The 10,964-nt window shown below is 43.5% G+C and overlaps 1 protein-coding gene across 1 annotated transcript; it reads right to left on the bottom strand.

The window, feature by feature from the left end:
- Positions 1-1,254: 1,254 nt before the first annotated feature.
- LOC123086747 (serine carboxypeptidase-like 19) lies at positions 1,255-9,394 on the bottom strand. Its single transcript, XM_044508525.1, has 13 exons — positions 9,093-9,394; positions 8,804-8,949; positions 8,497-8,696; positions 4,897-4,999; positions 4,776-4,813; positions 4,446-4,550; positions 4,243-4,326; positions 3,900-4,052; positions 2,901-2,972; positions 2,685-2,806; positions 2,353-2,466; positions 2,191-2,236; positions 1,255-1,468 (listed from the first exon to the last, which is right to left on the bottom strand). Exons 1-13 carry the CDS (start codon positions 9,278-9,280, stop codon positions 1,385-1,387), a joined length of 1,455 nt encoding a protein of 484 aa, XP_044364460.1. The 5' UTR covers positions 9,281-9,394; the 3' UTR covers positions 1,255-1,384.
- Positions 9,395-10,964: the final 1,570 nt, after the last annotated feature.

Genomic DNA, 10,964 nt, shown 5'->3' with positions numbered 1-10,964 from the left:
ATTAGCCCATTTACTATCAGTTTTGCTAGAACTCATCTAGATGAGATTTAATTTGATCTCATTCATCTTTTATAGCCATTGGATGTGATGCTATAAGATGCGTGTATGCTGACGTGGGTTATATCCATTCTTGTTTTTTAGGTGAATGAGATCAAATTACGTCTCATCTAGATGAGTTCTAGGTACTCCCATTTACTATACCACGCCAAATACTAGCTATTCACTCGTAGTAAAATCCCTTGCAAACACAATAATGAAATAAAAATGGTTACCTGATGGATGTACGAGGGGTAAAAGTTATGTGGAACATAGTAAAAGAGGAAAAAGAATTACCTCTCTCACTACTAGTAAAAGAGCCATCCAAAAAAAATTTGTATTATCATTTTCTAATGAATACAAGATGGTAATTGTGTTATGATGTTGGTCTGGGCCAAATACAATTAATTTGGAGTATCCAATAAATGTAGCAATTTGTAGTAATAAACCTTGTAATATGCAAGAGTATGTAGTCTTGTAAATCAAACTAATTTACGTCGCAGTGCTAATTGTTATTAAAAATATGAGTTTAATACTAGTAATTACTTACCTCACAAAAACAAAATACTAGCAATTATTTTTTGCTAACTACTACAAATGATCCATTTACTGTTCACATGAACGCATACCATAGTAACGCATCATGTCTGCATTATTATAATTGGACCAGTATTACCACTAATTTTGACACGGACTAATGAATCATGTTTGTATTTCTATAATTAGACGTTTCTATCTTTTGTGACACGGAGCAGAGGGCACACTAGTAATGCATCATAATTGTATTACTATGACTAGACCCAACTTTACCATCAACTGGTGGAGTGGCTGGATCGATTAGCCAAACCGGTTTACTTGGAGTTGGAGCAGGGGCGCGCTCGCACGTTGGACCAGCGCGCAGAATAAGAAGTGTGCGCTCGGGCTCACTTTAGCAGTCCTACATGAAATTTTGTACATGTATACTACAAATATATGTATACATGTATACTTTTTCAGATTTTTTGAAGGTGTAGAAAAAGTATTTTTGCTGGAAGAAAATAAAGAGCTCAATGGAATTCGGCCTCTGCAGGCACTTTTCGCATATTTTCACTACCCTTGCCGCTAGAATCAGGCTTCCGGTCAATGATAATTCCGTGGAGCCATGGCATGAAGCACCAGGATCGTGGAGTATAGCACTAACAATTTGTTTCTCAAAAAAAGAAGTACTAACAATCTTTCTTGTGTTTGGCGGTTGCCACGAGTAGTTCATATATGCAATATACATCGTACTGTAGAAGAATTAACATCCTGGCACGATTCCTTTTATCCAAACATCAGGTTACAGGCATGTGGCAATCAGGCACATTAATCATAGCGACTCATGGGAAACCCAACGCGCGAACATAGCGAGGCATCTCTCTGGTTCGAACTCTGGTGCAGTGTGTCCGCCGTTCTATATTAAGAAAGTGGGTTAGGAGAGAGGTGTTAAAACAAACAAACAAACAAACAAATTCATATTTAGAAGTTACAGAAAATTTTAAAATTATCCCTCATGTACATGTAGTATGATCTACATCATGGTCTGCGGAAGTACCCTTTTTTTGGCAATCTATAATAGTGAATACTAGTGCAACTATTATAGACCCACATATTGGTCTTTTCTTTTTGTATCCCTCAAGTAAGCATACTTTTCTGTGAAATTTACATGTACTTAGTGGGAGTATATATATTTGTCGGAAAAGTTTTAATTTTCTTTAAACTTGAAAAGTTTAAATGTGTTCTTTGATTTCTATTTTTAGAAACAGGCTCCAAAGACATGGGCTCATTTAGCAATACTGGATTACTAATTTACTATACAATATTACCATTTACTACATGCTTATGTACTGCATTAGTTGACGGAGCAAGGAACGGGGCAGGACCCATGCCAAACACTAGCTACAGCAAAGGAAGAAACAAGCCTCACGACGGGCAGACTGGGGCTTGTCTCCGCCATTGTGGCATTAGAGGAATAGAGGTACAGTTCTTATGTTTTCAATGATATTCGAATTAGGATGGCAATAAAGGAAGTCTTGAACGGTCCAATGACAATTCTTAATCCATATGGAAATAATTTTGTATATGTCAAACTCATGCGGTCTCAGAAACGGAAGGCAGAGATATACATCATGTTACCTTTACCGTAGCAAATGTCAGGTTATTTCTGTATGTTATGGTGAATCTGCAGACATTATATTTCAAATAAGTACACTTATCCAAAGCAATCTATATACTAGAATATAATACAACACCAATCATGGAACAATATTATACAACTTATCATATATAAGTTCTCACCCTGCGGACTGTCCATCTAGATGCCAGGCCCTCCATTCATCCACAATGGGGAAATTCAGTGATCGCACCCAAGACTGGGTACCCAGAAACGGTATAACAGAATCATGGTCTCCACTGAACAACAAAGATAGATGAGCTTATAAACCAAGTGGTCAGCTTGGTAAGCTATCAACAAAATTTTGCAATCAAAGATAGATGAGCTTATAACATGACAACTTGGAAAATCGGAGATGGAAATAAGAGCATCTCTTATTCTTTTTATGTAGCCTTCAGTTCAGCAAAACTGTGCCTGCCACAAGTAATAAAGCAAACATTTATTATAAGATGTTTACCTATATACCAGTGCACGATAACCTTTTAACGTCATATTATGATGATACTTTATTGTGCTCTTGATGTCCAAAGAATAAGGTAGATCTCGTTCGTGGCACCTCACCCATTCGTCCTTGCTCCCCTAATTAAATGGTATATAGAGTCAAACCAGAAAGGTAAAAAAAATGTAAATACCAAGATTAAATTTCTTGCCGAGGAGAAAATTATTAGCTTACCTTCTTGATCCCAAGGGCTTTCCTAGTGAGGTTGTTGTTAGCCCAAAAATATGATAGGTAATTACCATATGTCTGTAGATGGAAAAAAAATGAACCTGATTTGAAAATAACTTTTGATGATGTAACAACATATTATACTTTTTTCCGACAAAGGGTGGATTTTATTGACTCAGAATGAAGCATCAAGATGATACAAACACAATGAGTACACATCCGGCCTCTGCATAGTTAGGATGCACACAGCCAATAACACACACACACAAAAAAAAAACACCAGCAAATAACAAAGTCATATAAAACCAAAGCTATGCGTAGGCGAGGGGGGAAAAAGCGATCAGATCCACGATCTTATACTTGCACCTAAGTAGATAACAACCGATAGATTTGCACATGTGTAGTGTAGTGAGAACATGAACATATCATAGCCGATGCATCTTTATAGTTGCACCTAAATATATCACAACATACTTTTGGTATTATATCTAAATATAATCCTTCCATAGATCTAGTGTGTTCTTATTTCTAATGGACAACAATCGACCAATGTTCATAACTGTACCTAAACATCACAGGACCATGGATATGGCAGACTTCGAATATTAATGTTTGACAAAGATATTCATAACCTTACACCTCATATACAGACTAATACAAACAATTGTCGTTTTCTATCAGTGTCAGAAAACGTCTTATATTATGAGACAGAGGGAGTACAACTTTAGTTCCTTGTAATAATTTGATATCATATACGACCAAACCGGTGGCTCAGTACAAATGACCGATAGTACTCCAAAAATACAAAGTTTAATTCTCTGTAATTATACCACATACTTATCACCAGCTAACACCACATACAAACTACCGACCAGATGGGTCACTTATAAACTTTAATGCAACATTTGATCTAAGAATCCGTTCGAATGGAACATCTGGTAATAATCAGGTCTTCATACAATTAATAAAAAAAAGTCTTCGTACACTTAATTCAGGTTGACTTACTTGGCAACCCATTGAAGGACGAGGAGGTGGATGCTTAAGTACTCCTACTTCCTCCTTTAGGATCTTTCTTTCTGTACTCCCGTCGTTTGGTCCGGAAGACGCATAGACACACTTTTTATACAAAATGTGTGGATGTGAAATTTCATTCCACAGCTGCAGTGAAACGTCAATTAGTTGGTTGAAAGGAACATATTAATATGTCAACCAGAACCATGTAGTAAGTTATTATACAGAGTCAAACACTGGGGAATGGCATGCTCGAGACAGGGTATTTGTATCATTAATTTTCACTTGATTTGTATACAAAAGAAGAGGGAGAAATTTCAAGTGGTTATATCCTTACTTGGTTGGACCTGTCCAAAACTTGAGCGCAGAGCGCATTCTTGGGGTTGCTATAATCTTCCCCTTGGCAGTGCTCCATTATCAACTAAAAATCAATCACATGCAACCACATGGAGACATAATTAACTAACCTCTTATGGGCGGAAGCAAACTACAGATCCGTAGGTGAGTGATAAGGTGTTGGAGGCATGTCTAATTAATCACCTCATACAACTGATCTGAAATTATGCCCATTCCATGAAGATATGGCACTCTTGATCCATAATCAATGTTGTATTCACCAGTAGCCGGGTTGCCGACCAGATAGCCCTGGTCAATTTTTTTATGACAAATACAAACTGTGTTCAGGTTGGGATTATGCAGCTAAAGTTGTTCGTGATATTTTCTAGATAAATGGAATATATTAATATTAAGCAGATCTCAATTACACCCGACCTCTGCATGAACACAATGTCAAAGAGCTAGTCAAGACATCAAGAATGCAAACAGCCAAATTATTACATAAGGAAATGACGCGGTGTGAATTTAGAGCACCTTAAGATTAATTAACGGCCTCACTCCAGCTTCAATATCTGAAAACAACATAGTAGTGTTCAAGTATGAATAAACATCTATCTTGCCAAAGGACCTTAAACAACTCACCAGTGCAACATACCTTCCGAGATCTTCTGTGCAAGAAATGGAACGATCTTTCCACCGGATGAGTCTCCTCCGACGTAGAAAGGATTTGAGAGGCAATCAGGATGCTCGGTGAACCACTGATTAAGAAGATAAACACAAAATTGTAACTAATCAATCAATTTAATCTATGTCCTCTGTCCTCTTGGAGTAAAAAATGTTCTTTGTCCTCTTTTTATGTATCCCTTGGGCAAATAGCAATATACTAGAAGGGTTGGGCGCGCTTTGCTGCGCCGTTAATGTTGTTGGGTTTCTTAAAAACATTACTCATTTTGTTTCAAAATATAAGATGTACTCCCTCCGTTCCTAAATATTTGTCTTTTTAGAGATTTCAAATGGACTACCACATACAGATGTATATAGACATATTTTAGAGTATAGATTCGCTCATTTTGCTTCGTATGTAGTCACTTGTTGAAATCTCTAAAAAGACAAATATTTAGGAACGGAGGGAGTATTACATTTTTTTAAAGGCAAACCTTTTTAAGTTTGATCAAATGTGTAGAGTAATATATCAAAATTCATAATATCAAATCGGTATAATTAGATTCATCATGAAATGAATTTCTATATTTTTTGTTTAATATTGTGGATATTGACATTTTTGGCTCTGAACTTGGTCAAAGTTAAAGGAATTTGACTTTCCAAAAAATAATAGTGTTTTTTTATATAGTTTGATGATTTGGTGGGCCTTTCTTGATGTGATTCTGTGTTATCCGCTAAGAAACTCATATTTATGTGGGAAATTCCTGCGTCGGTAGCTGCATGTACTATATTGGTGCTACAATATCATTTTTATAGCCAGTTGCTGCTGATTGATTTGAAAAATGATTGGCTCCATAATTGAATACCTCAATCGAATTGAATAGCTTCAAAATTAGGGAACAATGCTGACTTAAAATAATTGAATGGGATAGCTCCTTGAGCAGTTGTTGACCCAGTCAAAACTGAGTGACTCAATTTAAATTGAAGACCTCAATTAATTGTGAGGTCTTAAAAATTAAGAAGCATAGTGTATAGTATAAAGGAATTGAATGAGAGAGCTTTAAGAAATTGTTGACCCGACCAAAATCGGGTAACCCAATTTTAACTGGAGACCTCAATTGATTGTGAGTCCTTCAAAATTAGGAAGCTTAGTGTTATAGAGGATTTTCAAACAAAATGCCCTTTTCTCCCTATAGTTATTTGGGGCGCTTACTTTGCCCCATATTTTGGTTCGAATCACTTAATAACCCCTGGAAAAGAAGTTGAGGTCTACAAAACCTCTTAACCAAAGATTGTTGCTGACATGTCCGCGTTTGCATGAATAAGTGCCAAATAGCAGGGATTAGAATTGCGAACCAATATATAATCATTGAAAGAGGTCTCTATATATATGAGCGTTTGTGTCTGTACTGTGTTAAAATAAAGGCAGGAATTAGAATTGTCGTGTGCCCACGTGGGACGTGGCTTGGTTTACGAAAACGGATCCGGCTTGACTGCTCCCTCTCCATACTTCCATCTGTGCTCCCACCTCATCCTACGACTGTCTTTTTTTCTTTTTCTTTTTTAATCTAATTATCTCCCTCCCTGATTTTAAGTGGGTGGGGTCGGGCTTTATTTTGTTCCAATCAAATCAAGCCACGTATGCGGGAGCACGGATGGGCGCACAAGCGGGGAGCAGGCAAGTCTCGTCCTACGAAAACAAGCCATCTATGCCACGTGAGTACATCGACGGGCATATTATGGGCCATTAGTGGACCCTTCCAAACAGTTAAACAGGCCTCCTTAGGCTGGTTGTAACGGGGAGTATTATATAGTAGTATCATGCATATGATACTAGTGTATGATACTACCTCTCTAATGCATAGTATCATATATTAGTATCATGTAGTACTCTATGTATTGCCATGCATGACACAAAGTACTATAGCATTTATTATGATATGGTATCATAATATGATACTCCATCATCTCTTTCTTCATTTAATGCTACGATACCTAATCAAAATTGCCTAGTTGGCATACATGATACTAACTATGATACTACCATTACGATCAGCCTCATGATTTTTAGGGGGGCAGGGCCCCTCCCTTCCCCTTGATCCAATCAAGGATTGACAAGTCAAAACCAAGCACGTAAAACCACCATCGACGACGTCGCCTGCCGGTTTTTGATGTTTGTGCTCCCGGTCGTCTGCTTCCTCGCGTCTCGCATCCGTCTACCAAAGATGTTCCCCGCCACCACCGACGACGGCGAATCTGACAACCTCGCCCTATTACTACAACGCGACGTCATGTCCTATTACTCCACTCTGCCAGCCGCCGTCCATGTCGATGTGTTCCCTACGTTTGCTTCTGAAATGCGTTGTGGTGAACCGTGTTTTAGACGCGGCCCGCGGCGATGAACAAGGCTCTTAGGCGGGGCAGATTTGGGGATTTCTCTCTCAGGCAAGCTTTTATGTGGGGATTTCTCTCTCAGGCAAGCTTTTATGTAATCGAAGCCAGGATGGGAGTTTAAAGCAACTCCAATGGAACGACCCATTTCGTCCGCCGCCGTTCGTTTGGGTCGGCGCGGACAGAAAAGCCGGCCCAACACGCCGACCCAAACGGATGCACGTTTGTGTGGCGTCCGCCTGCCGATCCATTTCTAGCCCATTTTTAAGCCGGATTTGCATCGGCATAGACACGAGACGGATGCGCGCGCTCGTCCTCTTCCCTCCCCGGGCCCGCTGGTCGGTGGCACATTGGCCTCTTCCCATCGAACAACACACCCTCGCCCGCCTCCTTCGTCGCTGACGCCGCCGACCATTTTTTCTATAGATAAAGGATACCTAGATAGTTCTAGTATAGACATATAAAAGGAAAGATCAACTACTCGTCGTCACCCGACTCCGACTCGGTAATGTCCTCCTCTGACGTCGGAATGTAGGCGTCAACATACCGCTCATCTTCGGAGTTTCAGGACGACGCTTCTCTTAGCTTCATGTTCAATTGAGCGGCCTGCTTGCGCGAACGCTTGTCCTCCCGATAAACGGTTCGCTCCGTCCTCCTTTGCTTGTAGAACTAGCGCGAACTAGATCTCGAAGGAGAAGCCGCTTCGCGGACTCCGCGAAAATCCAAAGCGCCCAGGCGACGAGGCTAGTGAGAGGGGAGGCGAGGCGAGTGGGCGGCAGACAGAGTGTGGAGGGAACGCCTTCTTAACGCGCGCCGTGGCGCGCCAAAATCAGTGTGCGTTAGACCGATTTTGCCCCGCCCATGCGCTGGAGCGTCAAAACCAGGGCGATGACATGGGCGCTGGCATGATCTATGGCTGCGGGCCTTTTTTTTTAACTGAGCGACGAGATGAAATGGGTCGGCGCGTTGGGCGCACTGCCGACCCAAATGCAAAACTAAACGGACGCCGGATGGGCGGCCGACCCAAACAGACAAAAAACGGACAAATGCACCGTCCATTTGGGTCGGCCTAGTGGAGTTGCTCTTATCATTATCACTAGACACGAACCCATTTTATAGAACCGAGGCAGACCAACTTGCCGGAGCCGGAGAAGAAACTAGGATTCCGTGGAAGGAAAATGGACCGTTTTCCTTTGCGTACCTTGGTGAGAAACTTTTTGAGCTGCAGAGAAGAAGAGATTTCTCCAACATCATAGCCCCTTGGGTCCCGGGAGAAGGAGAACCCGGCGCCGACCGGTGAGTCCACGAACAGAATACTGGCAACTTTGGTCCATGCGTAGGGATGGTACCGCAGCCGTGGTATGGTGCCATTGTAGGGTTCTCCGACTAATTTCAACGGGCCTAGTACAAATGAAGTTGACTTTACTCAACCAAAACTCAGCAATCAGGCAGCTAGATCTAGAAGTGCCAGCCAAGACAGAAATAGTAAAGTCGGCTAGATCACTGACCTATCTCGAACAGCAGCGCGCTGAGGACGCTGCAGCGGTCGCCGCCGGTGATCCAGACGATGACCGGATCGCTCCGTGGGTCGCCCTCCGACTCGATGAAGTAGTAGAACAGCTCCGCGCCGTTCTGCTCGTCCACGGTCACGTACCTGCCATGGACAAGGAGCTTGTAAACGAGTGCACTTGCAGTGCAGGAGCGTCCGAGAACGTGCGTGCCTGACCGAGGAAGAACTTTGCTGGACCAGCCGTATGTTGCCCGGAAGTGTAGCATTTTTGACCGAGGAATACGTACCCGGTCTCGAGCCGGAAGGGGAGGGGTCCGTCGAAGCCTGGAAGGCTGGCGACGAGCGTCGGAGCCGCCTCGGCGGCGAGGAAGCGGCAGCGGCGTGGCAGAGCGGAGAAGAAGCAGAGGAGGAAGATGAGCCGCCGCAGGGGGAGGAGGGCCATTGCCATGAGGGGCAAAGACACTTGCGCCTCCATGGTTTCCCGATGAAATTGAAACCTTGCTTGCTCCCCCTGGCTGTTCGGGCCTCCGTCGGTTGCTCCAGCTGATCGCTGGCCGCTGAATTCCTTTAATACTGAGTAATAGTTAAAGTCTGGCAGCAGATCTACATCACGGATGAGATACAGTCGTTGCGCGCCGCGTGGACCTCGTCCGTCTTTTCCAGCGTTATCCATGCGCGAGAGAGACAGCACGTCGTAGTACGCCTCCGCCCCCCGACACGCTGAGACGACGACACACACCCGGCCGGAGCAAACAGCACGTGCCGTCTTCTTGTGGACTGGGTACTACGTTCCTCAAAGCGGCGACGCCTGGCTTGTTCCGCCGTGGAGCAGGGCATGGTCTATGGTGTGTACTCCCTCCGTCCGGAAATACTTGTCATCAAAACGGATAAAAGGGGATGCATCTAGACATATTTTAGTTTTAGATACATCTTTTTTTATCCATTTTGATGACAAGTATTTTTGGACGGAGGGAGTACGTGCCAGGACAAAGGACCCTTCACGATGAGTGGAGTACAGCCACATCAAATTTGTTGAAAGAGGCGTTCACGATGAGTGAAGTACAGCCACGTCCAAAAATATGTGCAGCTTGGGAATCAAATTCAGGACAACCAATCAAATTCAGTCGACTTCTCCTGCCTAAGTCTGAGGCGGCCCGGTCCCCCTCTGACTTTCTACAGATCTCCCTGCAAAACTGTATCATGAAGGCCATCACCAGGGCTCTCTACACTGGACTTCAGCGGCACATCCACTCCCTGGTGGACCCGGACCAGACAGGCTTCCTTCTTGGGAGGCGCATTTTCGAGAACATCGTCTACGCTGCCGACTCTGACAACTGGTCGAGCCTCCTCCTGATCTTGTCCGCGCGTGGGTTTAGTGATCGCTGGTGTGATTGGATCCAGGCCATCTTGTCCACTGGCCATGTGTCTGTCCTTCTCAACGACACTCCGGAGGACTGGATCCTTTGCCGCAATGGCCTTCGCCAAGGCGACGCCCTTTCTCTCTATCTTTTTATCATCGTGGCCGACGTTTTGCAGCGCATGGTCCGAGCGGCCAGTGCCGATGGCCATCTCTCGCACCCCATCGATCCCACCATCCCCTGTCCCGTCCTTCAGTACGCTGACGACACCCTTATCCTTTGTCGTGCGGACGTCCCCTCTGTTACGCATCTCAAAAGCATCCTCGACGCTTTCGCCTGTGCGACCGGGCTTGTGATCAATTTCCACAAGTCCGGGTTTGTTCCCATGCATTGCACCCCCGAGTTGTCGGCAGAGTTGGACTCCATCTTAGGGTGCCCCGTCTCTTCTTTCCCCCAACCTTACCTAGGGCTACCCTTGTCCCCGCTCAAGCTTCCTACCTTCGTCTACGACCCCCTCCTCAAATCATTCGACCGCTATCTGTTGGGTTGGCGAGCTCTCCTGCTCTCGTCGGGTGGTCGACTGGTTCTTTGCAACGCTGTCCTTAATAATCTTCCAACCTACTTTATGTGTTCTTATTTGCTGCCCTCTGGAGTGATAGAGTAGATTGATCATAGGCGCCGTTCCTTCTTTTGGACCGGCAAGGATACTTGCTCCGGGTGATGGGGTTATGTACCTAGGGTAGGGTCATGGACCTGTTCCAAGTAACTTACCCTAGGACATCCTTAGAAGAGGTCGCCTTC

This window comes from Triticum aestivum, chromosome 4A, assembly GCF_018294505.1.
Source record: "Triticum aestivum cultivar Chinese Spring chromosome 4A, IWGSC CS RefSeq v2.1, whole genome shotgun sequence".
Classification (NCBI taxonomy): domain Eukaryota; kingdom Viridiplantae; phylum Streptophyta; class Magnoliopsida; order Poales; family Poaceae; genus Triticum; species Triticum aestivum.
Note: the sequence above shows the minus strand (reverse complement) of the source record. Positions and strands in the feature narration are given on the sequence as shown.

Excerpts from the sequence above, each read along its gene's own strand:
- LOC123086747 (XM_044508525.1), bottom strand. The coding sequence starts at position 9,280 with ATGGAGGCGCAAGTGTCTTTGCCCCTCATGGCAATGGCCCTCCTCCCC. Across the intron at positions 8,950-9,092 it reads CCCTTCCGGCTCGAGACCGG|GTACGTGACCGTGGACGAGC; the intron begins GTACGTATTCCT and ends TGTCCATGGCAG. Across the intron at positions 4,053-4,242 it reads TTTTGGACAGGTCCAACCAA|CTGTGGAATGAAATTTCACA; the intron begins GTAAGGATATAA and ends GTTTCACTGCAG.